Genomic DNA, 25,241 nt, shown 5'->3' with positions numbered 1-25,241 from the left:
AGAAAATACAAATTACGACATGAACGAACCGTATTTCTTGACATGTCATAGCCAACTACATTTTTAAATATTTTGATTTTTTTTTGTTTAATTAGCGAACTCTTTTTAGTTAACTTTTTGTTTTAAAGATTTATTTATTCAAATTTGTTACCTTGTTAGTTATCCTATAAACTTAAATTATTTATTTTTGATATAGGTATTTTCAATCAAACTAGATAATTAGCTATCAAATGTTTCTTTAAATTAAAAAAAAAACATAAAAAAATCAATATCTCACAAAGTAAGTAAAATTTAAATGTAAGACAAATTACAAACTTACCTTATTTTTTGTCCTAGAATTGATGTCTGAATAAAAATGTAGTGTGGTCCATTTGAAAACCTTGAGATATTGTTAACTGAATTCGCCAAGACGGCGCCACAATTTGGGACAACCTGCATAAGATGAGGCGCATCTGTCACACTGATTGACTAATGTGTCATCTCCTTAGTCTGTGGTTAAATTTTCGTTGCAATACCTGCATCAGTAGCGTCACAAGACAATTTTATATGGGGCAATCAAAATATGAAAAAAATAACACATAACCTCAATTTCTGGCTAAACTATGAAAAATTCGATTAGGAATTTTTTAAGAAAGTGACCTTTATTTTAACCAGGGATTCCAAAAATGTCGAAATGCACAGGATAAAATAACAAAGTTGATGTCGGGAGCAACAGTTTTGGGACACCCTGTATCAACAAAATTATAATATAATATATAATATTAAATCTTCAGGAGAATCCAAGCAACTTTTGTACGAAACTTTTTTTTGTATCTAGATCGTATAGTCGATCGTTTTATTTGGCACGCGGTGTACATAAGTTTGAAGTGACGTCATGGATGATAATTTTTATCTTCCTGTCAATGAGTGTTCTTTAAAATATTGAATACTGACAATGCCAAATTTGTAACAATACTTTCTACTTTTTCTGGTTTTCACTTGAAATTTTCCATTTGATTTTAGAAAAATCATTGAAAACATGTCAACATCAGACAGTACATTTTTTTAACTTATTGTAGTAAAAATAGTTGTTGCAAACTGACAATAAATAATTTGCAACCTTAATGCGAAAAAATCAGAAACCTTTAATGTAGAATAAAAGTGATTTGTACTAAATTAAGTTAATTTAAAACGAAAAACTGTGTCATTGACTTGGAACGTATTATAAGGTTGCATTACAAAGTGAATATGACTACATTGAAAAAAAGTTACAATATTCACAGTGATGAAAAACGTTGCAAATATGGCACTTTTAAACACAAATTTTACATGCTTCTTCTAACATTTGAGTGTTCGTCCTTCATATAAATTTAGATAAAATTAAGGGCAAAAGTCTCTCTCCTAAAAGAAAATATTTTTCTTTCAAGAATTTGGTTCTTTTAGAAAAAAGTGCAGCGGATGATGGCCGTACAAAGATACTGTTTTCGTTTTTTTTTGCCTGTCAAGATGTGCCACACGAACGCCACTGGTAGGAACAGAATTAAACCTGGTATAATTTTTCAAAGAAACTTCCAAAGACTACTGCAATACTAAATCTTCTGGATGCCTCCCGGGTCGGTTCTCGATGAATCGAAGCCTGGTCTGTATAGTGTATCTCAAAGTATATGGTGTTGTTTTTTGTCGAATTCTGCCCGAGTAAACCTTTATCGGTAACAATATGTAATGACTATTGTTATCAATAAATAATTTATCCATACTTGAGTAGGTAAACTTTTTTTACGAGGATCGACTGTATCTCGTGGAAATCACCTATCTAACATATCCAACGTGGATAATATTAAACAACCTTCTTTAGTCCAATCCTGCTGTTCTGTTCTACCGCGCCAGCGTTCTAGTGGTGTCTTCAGCATAGATTTGATTAGGTCAGGCAAAAACCAAAACGGTATCCTTTGAGTCAAACTATACTTTTTTGTCAATACTAAATTTGAAGATTCTAACGACATGTTTTTATTAGCCAAAAAGAAGTCCCATATTTATCTAAATATTTGTAATAGCGTGGTTCATTTTAAATATACAAGGTGTCACAAATTTAAAGATTTTTTTTAAAATTAAATACTCAAAAACCTTGAGGTGTTTTGGACAACGTTTGGCACGCTTGTTTGTAGTCACGAGGGTTTTTTTTTCTACATTTCAGTGGCGTCTTAGAGTGTGACCCAATTGATACTTATAGGAAAAATCATGGTACGCTGTTGACTGTTTTCTTAGATCAACAAATCGAAAATAAAACTTAACTTTAAATTTTTCGAATAATTGACTAAAAATCGTTTTCCGGGGTAACCGTTTTAATTTTTATTTTGAAGACGATACGCAAACAACGACAGGAACGAAAAAGTTTCATTTTTGATTGCGTGTTCTAAAAAATCTAAAAAAGTAAAAATTCATTAGCGTACCATGATTTTACCTGTAAATATCAATTAGGGCTCGGACGCCACTGAAGTTCTTATTCCAAACATGCCCTTAAAATTTATGTACCGAATTTATAAAACAGCTTGTATTTTTCACTCTCAATATAAAGTTTAAATTATTAAATTAAATTTGAAGCAACGAAAAAAATTTTGAACGACCGACTGATACAAGGCGATGACAAAGCGTCGATTGAGATAATATCACGTTTCGGAAATTAGTGAACGGCCGTGTTAAACACGCGTTGCGCCATAGTCGATATCGCGATACCAAAAAATTGTCATCGACGACGACAGCGTTTGAAAATTATACAGGGCGACCGCGAACGGTGCGGCCAATTAAACCGATTTTTTTTACACGCGTCGGACTCTTTGAGACGGCTCGAGTTGCTTTGATGCTTTTTTCGCTCTCGCACCTATAGATTTATATATGTATGTATAATAAATAATTATTCAAGCCGCTCGAGCCTATTGCAGAGAGCCTATTGGGCAATTGTATTTTATAGAGTTAATCGATCATTCGTAAATTGGCCGAGATTTTTTCCCGGCCTTTAATTTGCATTTTTACCGAGCGGATTGTTTTTCCCAGACGCTTTCGCCGCGCATTTTAGATAAAGGAAAACATTTGTAAAATTTTATTTCGGGCGAAATAATTAAAAAGAAAAATCGAGATATAGGAAACAAAAAATGTTTTTGGTGTTCTATAAAGGAACTTTATTATTCGTAGACGATAAAGATGTGTCTATTATTATTTTTATTTGGAAATCTCCGTTTTTTTTTGAAATCCTAAAATGCTTTTTGTAGGTTTTGAATTTGGAGTTCTTTTCATGTTATTATGTAGATTGTATTTGCTACTCATGATATTTGCATTGCTACCAGATGTGTGATTGTCAATTTTTGATTCGATTGTTTTTTGCTGAACTTTTAACAAATTACCAGATTAAGCTCGTGTATCGGTTAGTTTTTGGGTAATGGAGGACTAAGCCGTAGTTCATAATCGAAAGGACAAGTGATTGAGGTAAAAGTTTCCGAAAACTGAAATTAAGGACAGTTCTGTGCCTGTATAAATGGCGCAAAAGCAAATACGACTTTTTCACCAACAAAGATACACAGTTAATTAATAAATACATTTGGGATTCTTGTTCGATGTTAGGATTAGGAGAAAAGACCATTACGCAGCATTTTTTAGCATCAAATTGAAGATTATGACTAGAAGAATCTAGAAATGTTATATATATCCAAATTGATATAAATTGAAGCAATATCAAATAATTTAGGATCGAAGGAGTAAAATATTTAAAAATATAGTTGGCTATGACATCACAATATCTTTTTTTGACGGATTTGTATTTGTTTTTGTTGTTTTTCATATTTCTATTTCAAGGGAAGATACGAATTGATCGTAAAACAATCGAAACGGATCTTTCGAAGAAAATTCAAATGACGACACGAACGAACCGTATTTCTTGACATGTCATAGCCAACTACATTTTTAAATATTTTGATATGTCTTTGTTGTTTTGATGCTTTAAGAGGAACACTTTTAACTAAACATTATGGACCGAATTAGCGAACTCTTTTTAGTTAACTTTTTGTTTTAAAGAATTATTGTTTCAAATTTGTTACCTTGTTCGTTATCCTATAAACTTTAATTATTTATTTTTGATATAGGTATTTTCAATCAAGCTAGATAATTAGCTATTAAATGTTTCTTTAAATTTAAAAAAAAATAAAAAAATCAAAGTATTTATGTGGAATATCTCACAAAGTAAGTAAAATTTAAATGTAAGATAAATTACAAACTTACCTTATTTTTTGTCCTAGAATTGATGTCTGAATAAAAATGTAGTGTGGTCCATTTGAAAACCTTGAGATTTTGTTAACTGAATTCGCCAAAACGGCACCACAATTTGGGACAACCTGTATAAGATGAGGCGCATCTGTCACACTGATTGAGTAGTGTATCATCTCCTTAGTCTGTGGTTAAATTTTCGTTGCAATACCTGTATGAGTAGTGTCACAAGACAATTAAACTATGCAAAATTCGATTAGGAATTTCTTAAGAAAGTGACTTTTATTTTAACCAGGGATTAAAATAGCTGAGTGTTATCAGCAATTGAATGCAAATTCAAATATTCGATGGTTGTATAAATATCAGAAATATAAATTACGAATAATATAGCTCCAAGGGCAGAACCTTGCGGTACACCTGATGAAACAGGGAGAAATTCAGAACTTACATTGTCAAGGGTAACTCTGATATCTGTTAGTTAACTACCATCTCTCTAATTTATTCCTTGATTTTTAACGTTCTCTGTGAAGTCTTATGACAAATTTCCTGTCGTTCTTATGTGTTCGGACTAAAATAAATTGGATTGAATAATAAGTACAGGGTGATTCAAAGTTCATTATCTCATTGATTGATGAAAAGTTATAAGAAAATAATGTATAGAAAAGTTGCACAGTTTAAAAATATACGGGGGGCTCAAAAGAGTACGACGATTAAAACATATATTTTTTCAATTTAACAACCCATTTTTAAATTTTATTTTTTACTCGTATTGATACTTTTTCTAATGTTTTAATTTTTATAAATTGCAAAAAAAAATACGATTTGAGAATAAATTACTCATATTTGATATTAAAAGATATCGCAAAAGATATATGCAACGCAGTTTCAATCAGGTTCTACTGTTTGTTCAAAACGAACGAATATATTTGGATCAGTTTAATTTTTTAATAATTTATTAATAGATTAACCAAAACTATATATTATTATTTTTCTGAAACATCTTAGTAAAACTTACAAACTTTGATTAAGTGTATCATGTACCTATTCCTTGACCATGACAAAACTGTTAGCCAACAAAACTCTGTTAAAATTGAAGTCGTAGACAAACTAACAGACTGTTATTATCGGTTTTGGTGAAAATAACTAGCGAATTTTCAATTTACAGAAATTTCGAACGAATTGTGGAAATCTAAAAACTCAAAAAATTTAAAAATGTTCTTAACAATTAATTTTTTTTTACAACTTTCTGTCGTTTAACTCAATTAACGTGGAGAACTTTGATCGGTCCCTTATTGTTTATAAGTCAATATATTTGTGTTCTTTTCCCAGTGTATAGGTCACGTGAGCGGGTGTCACGTCAACCCCGCCGTCAGCGTCAGTCTTTTCTGCACGGGTGACATCAAGTTGGTGCGTTGCCTGTTGTTCGTGGTGGTCCAGTGCATCGGCGCCATGGCCGGTTCGTCGTTGCTAAAGGTGAGCCGTCTTCGACTAGAAAAAAAATTGCGTTCCCGTCTCCCTTCGCAGAGCCACTTAATCGACTTTGACCGACGCTTTCTCGGTGAAAGAATCGCGTCTATGGTCGCCGCTCGATTTGTTTTCTTTTCCTTTCACCAGGTACATCGACCGCAGTGTTTTTTTGTTCCGATTTTTGTACCAGTTGATCATTTTCACCAATTCTTGGGTGACTGTAGCAACTACAAATGGTGACAGAAGCAAGTTGGGATCATCCGGATTCAGCGCTATAAGCTTTAACGTGTTCCATATTAAGGAAGGAAGATAACTTAGCCTAACTGTTGATGTTTTATGTTTGATTTTGACTCGTTATTGAGCGAGTGTGCTTTGTTTTTAACTTTTGAGCAGAAAGGTTTGTTTATAACTTTACCTTGAATCTTCGTCTCGTTTCTTTGTTAAATTCATTTTATAAAGATGTGTATTTTTTCTAGTTTTTTAGACTAATGTTTAAAGGTGGTTATGATTCAGACAGATTCATAAATGTTTTAGAAGAAGCCTAGGAGTAATTTTTTTTTGAGTAGAAAGGTTTATAACTTTACCGTAATCCTTTGTTTTGTTTCTTTGCTAAAATTCGTTTCTTAAAGATGTGTATTTTTTCTATATTTTTAGACTAATGATTAAATTTGGTTATGATTCAGATAGATTCAAAAATGTTTTAGAAGAAGCCTAGGAGTAATTTTTTTTTAGTAGAAAAGTTTATAATTTTACCGTAAACCTTCTTCTTGTTTCTTTGTTGAATTCATTTTGTAAAGATGTGTATTTTTTCTGGATTTTTAGACTGATGTTTAAAGGTGGTTATGATTCAGATAGATTCAGAAATGTTTTAGAAGAAGCCTGGGGCTAATTTTTTCTTGAGTAGAAAGGTTTATAACTTTACCGTAAACGTTCTTCTTGTTTCTTTGCTAAAATTCATTTCTTAAGGATGTGTATTTTTTCTAGATTTTTAGACTAATGATTAAATTTGGTTATGATTCAGATAGATTCAGAAATGTTTTAGAAGAAGCCCAGGAGTAATTTTTTTTTGAGTAGAGTACCGTAAACCTTTGTTTTGTTTCTTTGCGTTTTGATTCTCTATTGAATTCATTTTTTAAAGATGTGTAATTTTTCTAGATTTTTTCACTAATGACTATAGGTGGTTATGATTCAGATAGATTAGAAGAGGCCTAGGCGTAAAAATATTTTTTTTTGAGCAGAAATTTATAACTTTACCGTAAATCTTCGTCTTGTTTCTTTATTGAATTCATTTTATTACGATGTGTATTTTTTCTAGATTTTTAGGCTAATGGTTATGGTTCAGATAGATTCAGATATCTTTTAGAAAATGTCTAGGCGTAAAACTATATTTTTTAACAGAGACCGTTTTAGAATATAATTGTCATGAAGGTATCGAGCATTTTGAAGTTAGCAAAGTGACTGCTTTTTTTACAATAATTGAGGTTATGTTGATTTTGAACAGCGCTTCTTTTAAGAATGCCTGACGCCGCGCGCATGCGCTGTCCAACTGTCTAAGAACAATTTTATGCCTCGATTCTGATCAAACATTTAGGAGTGTAGCAACAAACCTATAGAGTCGACCGCTTTTGTTAGTCACATTAACGAAAAAAAAATCACCAATTTTAATGTGCGAGGGCAGGGGTGAAACGCCGCGTATATTGTTCTGTTTTTAATATACTTTGGTGGAACAAAGGGCGTCGAATCATATGAAAGCTTACTGTAATTTGTACTTTGCTTTGAGTAATTTCATAAAGCCTATGTCCCTATGATTTGAGGTCTGCTTTCTTTCGTGATTAAGAACAATTTGTTAATTGTTAAATATTTTTCGTTAGCCTGTTCCCGCTCCGTTTTTTTTTGTTCTACGAAAGCCGTAGACGAAAACCGGGTCTCATTCCAAACACTGTTTTTAGTAGTAAAAGTCTCGGATATGTTAAAAATAGTAAAAGTGATCTCCGCGATTACTTTTACTCGATATATCGGGCGGTAATTGAGGTGCAACACCGTGACGGCAAGTAAATGGGATCCGTAATAACGGCGTTTAAGTGAAAATGAAAATGTCGTCGTCGTAACCACCTAACGTATATCCGTGACGTTTCGTTGTAAGTATTTCTATCATCCGTACGGGTCTAGTCGTAGTGACCCGCAGCAATGTGCGAAGGTGTCGGTCAGTCTGGAGGTCTCGCGTGGCCTTTGCGAATGTCAGGGGTGTCACACGGTCACGCTTCGGCTTCTCATTCACTTTAGCCGACAGAAAATAACAGTTACACTAAGTAAACGTTTCAAAATCCCCTCGTATTTCGCAAACTTCACACATCAGTGTTTCAATTACACACCAACTTCATTTCTTAAATTGAATTATTACATACGTTGTATAGGTTCTAAACGTTGTTTTTTAGAAAATTCATCTATCATAGGAATAATTTTCAACTATTTCAACTGTTCAACTGTTTTAAATAAAAATCAGAAAATTTGTTGACTGTTTGGTTACATTTATTTATTTTGCAAGATGTGCATAATTTTGCGAACCCCCTGCATGCGATAACTTAAAAATTATACCACAATGTGCCATTTGCAAGTGGTAAACAAAATTTCAGTTTTTTACCGAATAACAGTTAATTTAATATCGATGCTTTTTACAAAATCCTCTAAAAAAATGGGACAAAACAATTCGAGACAACTCGAACATATTTTCAAAATAGAAGCCTGTTTTTTTCCATTTTCTTTGTACTTGTAAAAAAAGCGATTTTGTTGTTCTCAATAATTACTTGGATTTACAACCGGTTAATAGTGTCTAGTTTTCTGTATTTTTTCCAAAAAAAAAAACATCAAATATACACTCTTCAACTACTACCCTACAATAACTCTCTCTCGCTGTCTGCCTGTCGTAGCACCTAAGGAATCATCAAAATAAGTCTTTGTCAGTAAGTACATATTTATGTACCTGATTCTTGAGCTTTGACTTTGCGAGGTTGTTTTCATTGGATAATTCAAAGGGTAAGGGTAAGTACCTGTACTCTATTGATCTTACAAGTACATTTTTGTCCTGTGTGCCTGTCGATTAATAACATTCTTCTTCTTTTATTTTTGTGTCTTCTACATTGTTCTTCGATTTGTAAACTACATCAGTCTTTTTAAAGACTATGTAATCTAGAGATCAGTAGATAAAGATAGGTCATAAGAATACAGATAAGTATTTATTAGAATCTTACAATTAAACATTGTTTGGAGTTTCCTATTTTTTAACACTTCGCGGACCACTATAGAACTTTCGCAAAATCGATGTAATTTAATTGTGCATGTACCCTGTATAAAATGTCCTTCGCATCTCGTCGAACTTCAAAGTTATAGCAAACATCGGTAAATATTATGCCGAGTGATATTTTGCAAATAATTGATAAAACCTGACTCTCTCACCATACGGTTTACGATAACGTTCAAACAAAATTATCCCATCTTTAACGGTTTTTCATTTATCGCCAATAATTAACCTACAAAAGCGGAAATTTGTAGGATCTATTACAATTTCTTGCCCACAAACGACATACCCTGTATATAATTCGAACAATGTTCTAAATAGAGGATATAGCCCGGGATCTCCTTAGTTTCCTGGTATCCGAATTTTTCCAATGGAGTAAAATGGTTTTCAAAAAACTGCTGTTTTTCTGTCCATAACTATAACACCTTGTATATAATCGAAAAAATGCGTGAAACAAAAGTTATAGCGCCATATCACATACAACGTACTTATGTCACGCATGTTAGGGTAAGTAGATAAATTTCTAGGACGGTTCTAGAACGATAACGGGTAAGGGTCTGCTCGGCAAAGTGTTCTATAAGCGGCTGCGGATTTGGAGTAATATATTGCACTATATTTCTGGTCGAAGTATACCAATCTTCACATTGCTATTGTATTTGTATTTTTTATATTTGAAAATTGTATTCGAGTTTTCTCAGAATTGCGCAAACTGTACGAATAGTACAGATAGAATCTTGGATTATATCTTGCTGCACGTGGCGCGTATTTTTTTCGATAAAATTTAATCACCTAATGGGAAAACACTTCAACTGTGATACCTTCGCGCGATAGTTAATATTCGGCGATGGTAGAAGGACAAAATTTCGTGTTGATAACGGTGATGTGGAAAATGATGGACGGTGTACAAGCGACGGAAAAGTTACTTGTCAGTACGTTGTTTTATAAATTTAGTTTTCGATGAAAAAAGGGTTTCGTTTTATTTAGCTTACAAAAAGAGATACTTAAGAGGGTAGTTACACGGAATGTTTTAGTTGGCGAGATCTTTTGCGTTCCGCATCTTACGTGCAAAAATAGGCTAATTATTCGCTTCCTGTGCCTACATTTTTAAAGGCCTTCGAGCTTATTGCGATGCGTTTTTTTTTAAACAATGTGGTGTATAACATTTTTTTCTCGCCGTTAAAAAAGGCGCATCCTCCGACATTCGAATACCGAAGTACTTGACCGGCATGATGCGAACGCAGGAACGAAACGTTTATGCATTTTAAGTATCCTTTCACTTTTTTTTTTCTTGTTCAATTGTTAATCGTAAAGGCCTCGCGCCGACGAGTCGGTGCCAAAAGGCTAGCGGTGCTGTTATAAAATATGCGAGGTTCGTGATTTGGCTTTAATATAAAAAAAAAATCACGCGCCGCCGATTTCTGTGTCGTCGCGTCCCGATAACATCCGCTAAAATTCCAGGCTATGATCCCGGAAGAATTAGTCGGCACCCTAGGGATGACGGCGGTAAATCCGGACCTGAGCTCGTACCAAGGTCTGCTGGTTGAAGCGGTGCTGACGTTTTTGCTTTTGTTCGTCATCCACGCCGTCTGCGATCCGAGAAGGAAGGACGTTAAGGGGTCGATCCCGTTGGCTATCGGGTTCGCCATCAGCGCCTGCCACCTGAGCGGGGTGAGTTCTTGAGCCCGGCGCATCCGCCAAAGGCGGAGTAAATTATCTTCGTTTTCCTTTAGATTCAATTCACTGGATCCAGCTTGAATCCGGCTCGCACTTTCGGTCCGGCGGTCGTTATGAACCTCTGGGACAACCACTGGGTCTATTGGGTCGGTCCGATTCTGGGCGGAATCGTCGCTGGTCTGGTTTACAAGTTTTTCTTTCGCGCGCAAAAGGGCGAAAGCGACTCGTACGACTTTTAAATGTGTTGGAAAAAAATTCGTGGAGCTTCTTGTACAAATTTCCATTAAAAATCGGGGTAATTGTCCCCCACCCCCACTCCCAATTCTCACATTTCACCAAAATGTGGTTTTAAAGTGATTTATTATTTAGTTATAAAATAATTGTATTATTATTATTACAGATACATATTTATACTATTAAGGAATTGATTTCAATTGTACTTTACGACATATTTGTAACGTAAAAGTTGTGTGTAAATATATTATTGTTCTCTGGAAAATATGTTTATTATGAAAATTTGTGCCAGTTTTTGCGGTCGATGAAATTTTCGTGCGGTGTTGCCGCTATTTTTCGAAAAAATTCCCTACATTTTTAAATTATACTCTTGCGTGTCGAATTTCGACGCGGCGTTGCCAGATTGTGCAAAATTTCCTAATTACTAAAGATTTTTAGTTATAAAACATTTGTGGTCGATGAAATTTTCGTGCGGTGTTGCCGCTATTTTTTGACAAAATTCCCTAGATTTTTAAATTATACTCTTGCGTGTCGAATTCTGACGCGGCGTTGCCAGATTGTGCAAAATTTCCTAATTACTAAAGATTTTTAGTTATAAAACATTTGTGGTCGATGAAATTTTCGTGCGGTGTTGCCGCTATTTTTGACAAAATTCCCTAGATTTTTAAATTATACTCTTGCGTGTCGAATTTCGACGCAGCGTTGCCAGATTGTGCAAAATTTCCTAATTACTAAAGATTTTTAGTTATAAAACATTTGTGGTGGATGAAATTTTCGTGCGGTGTTGCCGCTATTTTTTGACAGAATTCCCTAGATTTTTAAATTATGCTCTTGCGTGTCGAATTTCGACGCAGCGTTGCCAGATTGTGCAAAATTTCCTAATTACTAAAGATTTTTAGTTATAAAACATTTGAGGTCGATGAAATTTTCGTGCGGTGTTGCCGTTATTTTTTGACAAAATTCCCTAGATTTTTAAATTATACTCTTGCGTGTCGAATTTCGACGCAGCATTGCCAGATTGTGCAAAATTTCCTAATTACTAAAGATTTTTTAGTTATAAAACTTTTGCGCTCGACAAAATTTTAGTGCGGTGTTGCCGCTACTTTTTGACAAAATTCCCTGGATTTTTGAATTGCACTCTCGTAGATCGAATTTCGAACCGGCTTTGCCAAATTGTGCAAAATTTTCTTTTTGCCAAATTTTGTACTCACAAAATATTTTTACGGTGTTGCCGATGTTTTAATAAATTTCCCTAAGTTTTTAATTCGTGCTTTGTTGTTTCGTTTTAGAACATCGGGACCAGCTGAACCTTACAAATTTTTTTATCCACTTTGAATCCGAGTAAATTTGGCGGCAATGTTGCCGCGTCTAGCCGAAAGTCCGAGGAAATAAAAGACCGATCGAATATTATTATTTATTCACAATTTCATTAAAAAATTGCCTTGAAAGCGATATCATTAATATTAACACTAATGCAAAATTTCCTAAACGAATAAATACAATCAATATACCCAATAACTTAACGCCGAAATACCAAAAGGGATGTATAAACATGTGTGGTTTTTGTCCATTTGCCACCCCTATCCCGGGAAACCCGACGCGTCGTCGTTCACGCGGTCCTCTATTCGAATTTAACGGAAAAGTGTTTCCCTCGTTTTGGAAGATCGCGATCGCGGCGAGGGGTTGCATGGCGGAGTGGGCGTGACCGGGCCGACGAGGTCCTCGAGACAGGCACGGCAAAAAATCTATATTTTTCAATAAGGTATATTGGACATTATTTTACATAGTACGTTATAACTGGTAATACAAAAGTTGGACTCTGAGCGCCGTTTTGGATAAACTCGCAATAGGGGCGGAGGAGGAGGGGGGGACGGGAGGGGTCCCCGATTCACCCAAAACGGCCAGAAATGAAACGAAACTCGTCCACACCTCCTCGGACGCACAGTTACACACGCTCTAAGCTACGCAATTTAAAGAAATTACCCGCATTTTCTTAAATTGGCAGAGATATATATATATTAGTAATTATCTAACGAATAGGGGGTCGGCGCGCCGCCGCCGACGCGACGACAGCGACGCGGGCGCGCCGACGGGTCGGGCGAGAGCCGTCGAAATTAGGCTTCGAGTTCGCGAAGGAAATTTTCACCGATTTCCTCAACATCGTTTTGTCAAAGACAATACTCGTATTGTTATTTAATAACTTTAAAACTCGATCGCGCGCGAATCGTCTTGATTTCTTAATATAGACCGGGCGACGAGCGGACCCCGAGCCACGCCCACGACCCCGACGGTCGCGGCCAGTGAAGAAGAGGAACTGCGTTCACAACTGGACCCATAAAAGTAAATAAGAAGAACGGCACGCCACTTACAATTGGCCCGATTCAATTAAAGAAGAAGAACTGCAAAGACGTTGAAGAGATCCATCTTCAAGTGGAGGCGGTGAAAGAAAGACAGAGAGAAAGACTCGCACCGTCGTATAAGCGAAAGGGCCCGCCGTCACCGCGTTCGTCCTCAAAAACTCCATTTTAACAGTTATTAAGGCAACGTCTTATTTGTTTTTGAGTCGGACATAGATAGGATGGAGCATGTTGGGATTGGGAGCGCGTCGAATCGAAACGGAACGGCGGAATGGGGGAGTTGGGGCGGGTCTCTGGGAACAACGATACTAGCGCCATCTTCCGACACGGTCATATCACAGAACGAACGAATTTACAAGGGAGGGTGTGTGTGTGTGTATATATATGTGTCGTGGCGGTTTCCATATTTTTTCCATTTCCTCGTCGAACGGCGGTTTTAAAGCACTTAGGGAAGAATTTATTAATGTGGTTATCCTTTTCCACGCGTTCGGAACTAATTACTCTCCTTAGTTAATATACATTACTTATACGAACGGCGGCGAATACTAATTTTTAATTCATATAATTTAGATGTAAAATTCAAAATCCTTGGGTTTTTTTTAGTATTTACAGAGGTCGGACTGGACAGAGCGGGGGCGCCCGGCGGCGGCCTGAAACGCGCGTTTAGCCCCGAAATATTTAAACGCGACGTCCAATCAATGGATGATGTGAAAAACACCAACTTAAACTCTCTCTAGAATAAAGCCGTCATACAAGCATTATCCACACCAAAACGCAGCCGCCGTCGCCACTCGCCCCGCGCATCCACCACAACGGCGACAGTTAATTACCGATCGTAAACGTTAATTAATAAATGTAGTTATTGGCAGTAGTTAAAAAATGTTTAATTACAAATTGTCCCGCGGGACGGAGCGAACGCGTCCCGACGCTAACCACTTTTTACCCGGAAACTGCCGCGGCGAACTCAAAACGACGGGAAAACAGTCTGTGAGGGGGGGCGGAACGAATGCCGCGGGTCGCACGATCAAATCCCGTTGGCCGGTTAGCCGTCCGTCTACCGGGTGTTGGGTTGCTGCTAGCACCAGTCGTCGTCGTCAGAGTCGGAATGGCGGGACCTGAACATTTTTTTAAACAGAAAGTTATTCGTGTGACGCCGAATTTAAAGGGCCGGACGAATTATTATTATAAGTCCCTAATTTTAATAGAAATATTGGATCGCAAGAAGAATAATTATCAGATAGTCTTCAATAAGTTATTGAAAATGTTTTGCCTCAAACTTAGAATTCGTGCTTATTGAAAACTGTTTGCCCAGCGCATCCGACAAATATTAGCATCAGTTTCAACCCGTTTGTTCTTATCGCGCGTGGGATAATCTATTAGAAAAATTATTTCGTTTTAAGTTCCTGACGCACTTAAACAGTTAGTACACCTAGAGCATTTGCCAATATTTTAATGAAAATTATTTTGATTTTAAAGAGCAGTGATAAGAGAAGCTTACCTTGACGGTTTAGGTTTGTATCCGTTGGGCACGGGACTGGGGAGCATGCGACCGCCCCGGCCCAACGCCACTGCCTGTTCAAAGCTCAGCGGCGTCTGGTCGACGCCACGGGCCGGGTTCGCGGGCGCCGTCAGCGGCATCGCCACCGGGTTCGTCGGTGCGTCCCGATCCCGCGGGAAACTGTGAGGGTAAGCGTGGGGAGTCGCGTGCGCCGACTGGCTCTGTATCTGCCCAACGCCCGGTATTTATTAAATAATGAAAATTGAATATTCTCCAAACATAAACTAAAATTTTCACTAGTCAAAAATTGGTACATGTAATTTTTTGGTCATCAAATACACTATTAAAGAAGAAAACAATTTTCCAATAATAGAAAATTTAAAAATGCAATTTTATGGTTCAATAAATAAATTCAATATTTTTCAAAACACATTTTACAGAACAAAATTAAAAAATGGGGTGATTTTTTGGTTCAGCAAATAAAACATTTTTTAACAATGGAAAAACAACTGTACGATTTTCTGATAATAACACAAATTATTAATTAATTACTGTTGAATCTCTATTAAATAAAATATTTTTAGATCGTTTAGCAATCTTGCAACTACGTATACGAATACGAATACTTTATTAATGTTACCATCACAGATGATTTACATACGTCAATTCAAGTGGGAATAAAATAACATATACTTAAAATGCACCTGGTACATTATAATTAAAATACAAATATTCATCAAAAGAATAAAAGGTAAATGAAATTTAAATTAATTAAAAATCGTCTGACTGTTTGTTTATACATTTCAAATGGTAAATTACGAACAGCATTTAGAAGCGCATTAAAAAACTTAACAATAATTTGGATCAGTTTGACACCTCTCTAAGCGGCAGTAGGTAATAACCACGTTGTCCCGACCCCTGGTTTGATGGTCATGCAATTCCTTATAAGTGGTACATAGATGCGGATTTTTCTTTATAAATAATAGATTTTCTAAGATAAACAACGAGGGCAATGTAAAAATTTCCAAGTCTCGAAAGGCGATAACCAAGTCCACTAATAATTCGAATTGCTTTTCGGTGTAATCTGGACAAACGGTGCCTACCAGCAGCATGGCCCCATATTAAGAACGCATATAGGAGGTGTGAAAAAGTGCAAAATATGCAGTCCTTAACACACCAGGAGAGACATTTTCGGTGAAGCGTCGAAGCAAGTACAAACTTTTGGTCAGTTTCTGAGCAACAAAACCTATATGGGAGTCCCACTGAAGTTTTGGGTCAATACAGATGGCAAGAAATCTGGTATTTATTTTATTAAAATTAAATGTACTTAAATTTCGTATGGAAAAACCACTCGCTCTGTTTTATCATTATTTAAAACTAATTTAATTGCACTGCGCCAACGTGTCACCTAATGAATCCCCAGAAACAGACACAGTGGTGTCATCAGCAAAAAGTGTGTAACCAGATGTAGGATCCACAAGGGGAAGGTTAGTTATATATATCAAAAATAATATGGGGTCCAAAATCGAGCCTTGGGGCATTCCAATGTTCACCTCAGTCTCCGCTGATGTCACTCCCGGTGATTGCATCTATTATTAAGGTAAGATTGCATCAAACTAAGACTGCTATTTGAAAAATTATAAGCCTTTAACTTGCGGAGAAGAATTCCACGATCGACATAGTCGAAGGGTTTAGTGAAATCACAAAATAATACAGTGTTATATTGCCAATTCTGGAATGCATTTGTAACGTCTGAAACTAAATTGAAAATGCCTGAAACAGTGTTTTTATTTCTTCTAAAATCAAACTGATTATTATAAAAAATGCCATTAATTTCAAAATATTGAACTAATTGTTTAGCTATACATTTCCAGATTAGTAGAGATATAGGTCGATAATTTTCGACAACATCAGCGTTCCAGCGTTCGCTAGCACGAGCGATGTCGGATGCAGACTGATGCGCTCCCGGCCGTAAGTCGTGCAGGGGAGGTGGCGGGGCATTTTAACGCATAACTGGTTGTGACTACCGGGGCTGTCCTTGTGTTCCTTAAGATGGGGTTCCAAATTGGTTTGAGCTGCAGCGTCTCTTGTTTTCTATTAAAATTATTTGTATGTTAATGGATTTCTATTGCTTCTCGTAGGGCACGATAGCCCGAAGTAGACGCAAGAAGCCTGGCTTGCCCAAAAAGGATGTTGTGATCCCCCTCACTGAGCGCGTGTTCCGCTACTGCCGATTTGTCCGTTTGTCCCAGTCTGCAGTTTCTTCGATGTTCCTTTATCCTGGTTGCGACAGATCTTTTTGAGGTTCCAACGTACACCTTTCAACACGTGCATGATATGCGGTAGACTCCGGCGGCTGACAGTGGTCCTCTCTTGTCCTTGGCTGATCTTAGCGTTTGTTGTATTTTCCTTGTTGGTTTAAATATTGTGTTAATATTATGCTTTTTCAATATTTTTCCGATCCTGTCTGTCACTCGAGAAATAAAAGGTAGATAAGCACTCGCAACCGTTAGTTGTTCACCCGGGTCTTGTCGTGAGGCAGTTCTGGGCCTCATAGCCTTATCGATATCAGATATCCTGTATCCATTTGATTGGAAGACTTCTTTGAGGTGACCTAGTTCTGTTTCCAGGTGTTGTGGATCACAGATACTCCGGGCACGTTCTGTTAAGGTTGTAATGATTGCTCTTTTTTGGCTTGGTTGATGGTTGGATAAGGCATGTAGGTACGTGTCTGTGTGTGCATAAATACAACTTACGGCCGGGAGCGCGTCAGTCTGCATCCAACATCGGAGATGGAAGCACCTCAGAAGAAGCTAGCCGCTCGCGCTAGCGAAACGTCAGGAAGAAATTCCACTCAACGACGGCCATTAAGCCCGAACAAAAACACTTACAGTTCAAACGCTGGCCGCGAAAGCCTTAACCACTTAACATCAGGGTTACCTTTTTAGCAACTAGCAAAATATTTATATTAATTAGTTTTATTAATGAAATTAAATAACAGAATAATAATAAAAATTTAATATATTATTATTATAATTATTATTCTACCATTAAATATTTTTCAACAATATAAAAATAGTACAACAATAAGCATGAAACCTTTCGGTTTATTAAATAAAATAGTTTTTAACAATGAAAAAAACAATAATAGGATTTTCCAATATTAAAACGGGACTTACGTGGGTGGGACTCGCGTTCAGTTTTGGGAAGTTGATGGTTCCCGGTTTCAGTTGTAGCGTCGACGGTTTGGATGGCGTCGGCGGCAGCCGTCGTCCCGGGCCCCTCCTGCTCCCCAGCACCGGGTGACTGTGCTGCACGCTGCCCTGCTGCGCAGCCGAATGCTGCATCGGTATACCTGCCACAGCACCGGCTGTAAAACGTGCAAGGGGGGGAAAACGCCCTCGTTGGGGTGCCTGGTTAGTAACTTGGTAGGTGCACATCGAAGGTGTGGAGGCAGGGAGGAGAAAATGGGATGACATGTTAATTTTTTAATAAGTTAATCAATAATGTACAGGGTGGTCGAAATTGGAGTGTTTTAACAAGAAACCCCTATTCCTGAACGAGATGGAGCAAAATTGACTTGATATAGAGCGGTTTTCAATTTGGGCCTTTTTGGAAATTGCTCATAACTTTTTTTATTTACGAAAACTTTGGATTCCGATTATTAGGTCATTTTTAAGGCAAATGCATTGGCGTACTCAAATTTTTACTACAGTTCTCCTTTTCCTTATAAATGAATACAAATGAGTTATTTTATGGGGCAATCACAGTTAGTTATGGTCTTAAATAAATGCCAACATTAGTGAATGTAGCTGTCAATGTCAGTTAAGGACATAACTTTTATCCTTTACTGAATTTTGTGTTCTGTCACATATAATTGTGGCTAAACTACAGCTTTATTTAAAATGTACCAAAATTATGATATGACAAAGTGTTACATTTTGCCAAACGAAAACGCAGAGGCAGCCAATGAACTTTATTTCAGTGCATATCCAGAGCGGCACCGACCAGACCAATTATGGAAGTCCCAAAAAGTCAAGGCAAGGGTCAAAAGTACTTAAATGAAGAGGGGGAAATACAACCAATAAATTAAGTATAATCAGAGAAAATCCAAACATATCTTCATAACGCAACAAATGCTGGAAAAACTAAAGTTTTGACTACTTTAAAACAAGCATAAATTCAAGCCATATCGTGACAGAAAAGACCACTAATTACATGAAAAATACAGTTTTGCAGCTGGCTTACTAGAAAATGCAATGGAGACATGCTGTAGTGATTCAAAATGGGCAAGGTCGCTTTGGATTCAATGTATGGCTAGGAACTTTCCGAGCTAGATAGTACGTCTTGCCTGAGATGGACTATAACGAGTATTTGTGGAAACTTGAAACTTTTATTTGAAACGTAAATGGGTCGTCTTAAATTTGATGAAGCATTGATGCTAGGACGGTCCTGGAATGGTTACGGATAAGGGTCTGCGGTTTTGGAGTAATAAACAGTAGGCAATTTGTGCACGGGGTCGGTTGTAAAAACACACTATTTCTGGTCATGGTATACCAGAATACATATTATAGTTTAAGCTTTTAATAGTTTAAGTTTTTAAGAAAAACGGTGTTCAAAATATAAGTAAAATTACCATCCTGCCATGGCATTCGAAAAAAGTTAACAAGGAACTTTGTTCGCTCCCTCGCGGGTCGAGCATAGCGGGACCGGGTGGTGGTGAGTGGGGATGGTTAAGAGAAACTACGACACCGAATTACCTATAAATGGCGGCCCTTGGTGCCGGGCCACCGGGTGCGTCGGACTAGGCGATCGCGACCTCTGGCACAAGCTGGTGGTCCCGTACGCGCCGCCCCCCCTCCTACTCGTCCTCGGGGGGCCGTAGCGCGAGTTGTGACGATGGGAGGCGGCCATGCCGCCCCCGTCCGTGGGCGAAGGCGACCTCGCGGGACTCGTCGACGCCGACCATGAACCTAGGGCAGAAAATTCTTGAGGACACTTTGGCGGCGGCCCACCGACGCCCCGGCCCGCGCGTCGCCCCTCTTCACTTACCTCGAGGCAACCGCTTGCCAGACATCCTCTGGTGTTCGTGCTTGACGATCTCCACCACGTTCGACACCGTGTCCGAGAAGCCGATGTCGTGGTGGAGGTATCCGTGAGGGTACCGTTTGCGGGGCGACGGGCTGCGTTGCAGAGACGGAGAGTTGCCCCTCCTGGAAATGTCAAACGCGTTCCAAATGTTTGGATGGTGTTTATTGTGTTAGATATACAGGGTGTAACGAAATTAGACGTCAATATTTTAACCACGTATTCTGTGACCAAAAGTTCATATAAACTGGGGTCCAAAACGTCTTAGTTTTTAACATACAGAGTGTTAAATTTGAAGAGATGATGGCGATTTTCTGTAAATATTTTCGAAACACTTAAATATTTGTAAATCAAATTTGGTACAGTTACTAAACTTCTTAGGCTTTATTTAACGAACTAAAACTTAGTATTGCATTGACGTCAGGGGTGGGTAACACAGGAGGGGCCTGGGAAATATTTTCGAAACACTTAAATATTTTTAAATAAAATTTGGTACAGTAACTAAACTGCATTTATTTAACGAACTAAAACTTCGTGTTGGATTGCCTTCAGGGGTGGACAACACAGGGGAGGAGTGAGAAAAATTTTAACGGCAGAATTTGAAAATTTGCAGTTTTCTACGTAAATAATAAAAAAAAAATAAATAAAAAAATTATAATACATTTCAATAAAAATAAAGAGGACATTCAATTTGAAATAACAAAATTAAAAATAAAAGTGGTAAATCTGACAACATTGCTATTAGCATTTTTAAATTCAGCATGTTCAAATAACCGGAGAGATCGAATTGAGATATTTAAGCGTTTCAATACAAGTGTTGATATTTGTGTAACATTTTTTTGATTTAACATGGAACACCCTGTATATTAAATAATTCTTAAATTTTTATGAAAACTCTAGACACATTTTATATACAATATCCTATACCTATGTTCTACCGTTTCTGACATGTTTTGAATTTAATGTCAAAAATAACCCTTGCGGGTCTAAATATATCTATCAATTTCTTCGACTAAGAGACTTTTTAATGGATTTGATGCTGACTTCTCTTAACGACATTTTCAAATTAAGTAAAAACCTGGAGATCAAAACGGAAAACTAAAAATTTTAATGTATTAAATCGTTGCATTTGGCATTTAAAAAAGGAAGCGCATTTTCAAAAGGTTAAAAAATTATGTAGGTACGTATATATTTTTATTTTATATAAAAATAATAACTAATAATAATAATAATAATAATAACACTAATAGAGGTACTAAAAAACGAAAGAAACTAACCTACCTAAACTAAAAACGTATCTATCTAAATAAACTTTACAACATACAAGAAAAAATACAAATGTACTTTATTCTTTTTGTTTGATTCTTTTTTCTCAATACAAAATTCATATTCTCGGTGTGCTTCTCAAGCTTCCAGGACGGTTGCAAAAAAATTGTAACAATTTTAGCGGCACAATGTGCTTCAGAATAAGTTGGTACCTCGTCCTGTCGAACATCATCGTCGCTTTCGTTACGAGAGCTTTGAGGATCATTTGGCTGTAAAACTTCAGTTATAATATCGTTATCCATTAATAACTTCGTTATTATTAAATTATTATCAACAGTTGGGAAGCTATCCAGCTCAGGAAGATACATTTCAATGTTGGTTATCTGTTGGCCGCCATTGCGCAACCAATTACGTAGGGGAACCTCGCAGTCATCGTCTTCATTATTTTTGTACTTCTCGAACCACTGAATCAGAGGTAAGACATCGTCTGAATCAAACTCATCTTCCGATTTTATCAAACCTGCGTGTCGCAAGCAGTTTGAAACAGTGGTTGAAGTATTTTATGGAGTCTCGGATAGTGATGTTAAAAGGTTTCTTATTTTCAAATTACTGGATCAAACGATACAAAAAATATCTGCGGTAATATGTCTTAAGGCATTTTATTATGCCCTCATCCATTGGTTGGACGACTGAGGTGCTATTTGGAGGAAAAAACCCTAATCTGATATTTGAAAGGATTAGATTTTTTGGATGAGTTGCACAATTGTCAACCAGAAGCAATATTTTTCTATTCTGACGTTCTAGTTTTTCACCCCCATTTATTAAATAATTATAAAAAATTGCTGAAATCATCCACCCAAACACTCTTCTCCTCTAAATTTAAGGGTACCCGATCTGGAATCTTATAAAATAGGTCAGTCTCATCACCATCGAAAACATCCTCAGAGCTGCAATTTTGTGCAATACTGGGCCAATTATCTACTAACCAGTTCAGCACAGCTTCTTTGTTAACATCTCGTGCTAAAATCCTAACCCGGTAATCACCTGGCTAATTCTTCGGCTTTCGATTTCAGAACTGGACCACTTATTGCAATATTTTCGGATCTTCGTACTCGAAACCATCGTAACATCTGAACGTACAAGATTCCTAATTTTTTTAAATCCTGTTGATCTTGATCTTTTCGTGATTGTAGATATTGTTGTTTTTGCCAATTTCTTTTGTCTAGCAATTTCCGCCTTACCGATGCCACTCTCAATACTTCTGATAATCTCTATCTATTCTTTTACAGTTAAAGACTTGCGAATTTTGCGTAGTTTAGGCAGAAATTGAAATGATGTTTTTTTTTTCATATTTTGAATGCCCCATATTACATTGTGTTGTTATGCTACTGATCCAGGCATTGTAACTAACCAAAATTTAACCACAGACTAAGGAGATGATTACGTCACTTGTTGGCAATATTAGCTATTTTTTTAATAGATAAATTTTAAAGATATAATACTACATACTTTTTACATCTCCAGTAGACTGTATTGCGAAAACAATGTGTTTTATCGAAATAAATGTGGTATTTAAAAATATTCACTGTGTCATAATCTTTCAAAGAAAGTAACTATATCCTTTTTTTATTAATATTAAAAAACTATTATCTAAAACATATATAAAATTTAAAAATCGTTTACCTGATGCTGGGACTTCTGCGGTGTGCATTGGCGTAACCAGCGGGATGAAGATGCTGGTGCTGCTCGCCAGCGCTATCACAAGAAGGTCTCCTGGAACCCAGAACATCCTGCAGCTCCGTCATCTGCGTGGGCGTGGCCGAAAAAAGAAAACAAACGCAGATGAGCGACGCCTGGCGAACGACTACGGTGGAGAGCGATGATCGACTAAAAAATCTATTCTATGGCGTGTCACACCACCATCGCGGGAAATAGAGAGACGACTAACTCCGAAGAGAAAAAATCTAAAGAGCAAACGACCTCATTCATAAGACAGGTCCCGTTAATCAAGATGGTAAAAATGCAACAAATTCCAATAATTGAAATAAATAAAGCATGCACACAATAAATCGTAAACAATGTAGAAGGAGAACGTTAGTATAAAACATGCAGAAGGTGCTCGGAACAGATGAATAAGAAAAGAAAAACAAACGTTTTTCTTCTAATGTGATTGTGTGTGTGTGTTTGTGGTTGGGTTTTGGCGACGACAGTTTGACTGTTGAAGGAACGTTTTGGTTCCGGTGGGGCACAATAATTGCATTTTTTTTGTTTTAATTGTTTTAAACTTCCCTGTTGGGAAAACGCGTCGTCAAAAGCCAACCGGTATACCCGACGCGTCATTGTTCTATCTTCAACTCTGTGATCGAGACACGCAGTTGCCAACATGCTGGCGTCGTACAAACGTATAAATCTAAAATGCTCTAAGAGAGTTTGCAGTTTGTACATATATAGAGTGCCAAGTATTGCTCAAAGAACCAACACATATATATCGATATCAAAAACGGCACTTGTCTATTTCGCTAAGTTTGGAGTACCTTCTATCACTTGTTCTAAGACTATAACATCAATTTTCTGCATCTGTAAAAATGAACGTCGTACAAGTAAATTATCTATCGTCTTGCGTCACACGTCTCGAGTTTTTTTTTCGCTTATTTTTTTGCTTTCGCCTAAACTGATCTAAGCTAATGAAACAATTATTTACCGCCAAATCTGAGTAACTGTTCACCTTTTGTTTCCTGTAAATAAAAAAAATGGCGTCAATTAACTAAGCAAACAAACATTACGTCTCAGAATAAACACCACACAGAGGCGACAAAGAGCGGTTGATTACGTCAAACAATTAATTATATAACACATCATTTCTACGTTTTTTATTATTTTAAACCAAATCTCGCTTCTGTATTGCGTAAATTCCGAGGTACCGTCCAATCCACCTCTACCCAACATTATATCCAATCTATTAAAAATGTACCAATTCTACGCGTGTTTATAAAATAACCCAATTTTATGACGAAACCTCCCGGAACGCCACTGAATTTGCTAACTTAAATAAAGGACGGAGTCATCCCCAAAATAAGCCAGACTAACTGAAACTAGTGTTGATATGTTAGAATATTAGTTTTGGTTCGTTATGTTCTGAACTTATAACCTAATCTCAATTCTTTAACACGCGAATCGCGCCCACATTAACCTATTTGGTGCCTAGCATTTATTTGCTTTTGTGCTTAGAGACTATCATCATAGTACGAAAAAGTAGCCATTTAGTTACGTCTTGTTGGTTAGATGATATATGCCCTCAAGGCGTCGCAAACAAAGGCAAAAGCGATCTAGGATTGTTGGGATTTTAGCTTCATAAAAGGATTTCTATCATCAGTTTTCTATTTTAAGGTCTTTGAACTAACAAGAGTTGGAGGAAATTCTGTGAGAATTATGTCTAGACAGCGATCAAATTGCTGTTTTCTTTTCATGAGACTGAATTAAAGGGAAGGAAACATTGTTAAAGCTGGCTAGAATTCTTTTAGGTATATACTTATCATATCTTATGCAACTGAATGCAACTGTAACCGAAATCATACGTATTAGAGTACTGGCTTGTTAAAGCTAAAGAAAGAATAGCAAGAAAAGAAAAAATAAAAGCTTGAATCTAATGTGTATTAAACTTAGTTTTAGATCTGAGAAATTCAAGAGATTAGAATGTATGTTAAATGGATTTTTTTTTTGACATAAAAACTACAGAAGTTAATTTTAAACTGTGATATTGTTTTAAACGTTTGAATGTTTTTGGGTATATCTTTCAATAGCACCTTATCATGGGAAAATCATGTAAATAATGTGGTAGATAAGGTAAATAATGTGATACATAGTCTTAGAGTATTAGGTAGGTATATTCCATGAGAAGTGAAAAAAATGCTTTATCGCAGTAATTTTGAGACACATATGTTGTTGTATATGGAAATTGCAGAGACATAGAAAGAATTTTTCAAAAGAGAGCCCTGCGAACTATTTTGCAGTCGCACTTTCGAGAGTCATGTACGAGAAAATTTAAGGAAAATAAAATTTTAACAAGAACCATGAATTATCCCAGGCACAGATTGACTATGAGTGAGAAGGGTGCGTATTATCAGTATGT

General features: G+C 36.6%; 2 protein-coding genes across 17 annotated transcripts in view; one reads left to right on the top strand and one right to left on the bottom strand.

Annotated features, from left to right (window-relative positions):
* LOC132701790 (aquaporin AQPAe.a) overlaps positions 1-11,185 on the top strand; it is a 38,053-nt gene extending 26,868 nt beyond the window's left edge. The window contains exons 3-5 of the mRNA XM_060669983.1: positions 5,563-5,706; positions 10,454-10,663; positions 10,726-11,185. Coding sequence (XP_060525966.1) covers positions 5,563-5,706; positions 10,454-10,663; positions 10,726-10,908 — 537 coding nt within the window. The 3' untranslated portion in view covers positions 10,909-11,185. The remainder of the gene's footprint in view (positions 1-5,562; positions 5,707-10,453; positions 10,664-10,725) is intronic.
* Positions 11,186-12,314: 1,129 nt separating this feature from the next.
* The window catches only part of LOC132702239 (voltage-dependent calcium channel type A subunit alpha-1), a 74,998-nt gene continuing 62,071 nt past the window's right edge, over positions 12,315-25,241 (bottom strand). For 9 of the 16 annotated variants that reach the window (XM_060670756.1, XM_060670758.1, XM_060670760.1 and 6 more), the window contains 7 exons: positions 23,814-23,847; positions 22,796-22,917; positions 19,811-19,971; positions 19,519-19,746; positions 17,938-18,128; positions 14,759-14,985; positions 12,315-14,375 (listed from right to left, as the gene is read on the bottom strand). In XM_060670756.1, coding sequence (XP_060526739.1) covers positions 14,336-14,375; positions 14,759-14,985; positions 17,938-18,128; positions 19,519-19,746; positions 19,811-19,971; positions 22,796-22,917; positions 23,814-23,847 — 1,003 coding nt within the window. In that variant the 3' untranslated portion in view covers positions 12,315-14,335. The remainder of the gene's footprint in view (positions 14,376-14,758; positions 14,986-17,937; positions 18,129-19,518; positions 19,747-19,810; positions 19,972-22,795; positions 22,918-23,813; positions 23,848-25,241) is intronic. The other 7 variants (XM_060670764.1, XM_060670765.1, XM_060670766.1 and 4 more) reach the window with 4 other exon arrangements.

Source organism: Cylas formicarius, unplaced genomic scaffold, assembly GCF_029955315.1.
Source record: "Cylas formicarius isolate icCylForm1 unplaced genomic scaffold, icCylForm1.1 PGA_scaffold_5__7_contigs__length_24384050, whole genome shotgun sequence".
Classification (NCBI taxonomy): Eukaryota; Metazoa; Arthropoda; class Insecta; order Coleoptera; family Brentidae; genus Cylas; species Cylas formicarius.
This window is presented reverse-complemented; position numbering and strand designations above follow the sequence as displayed.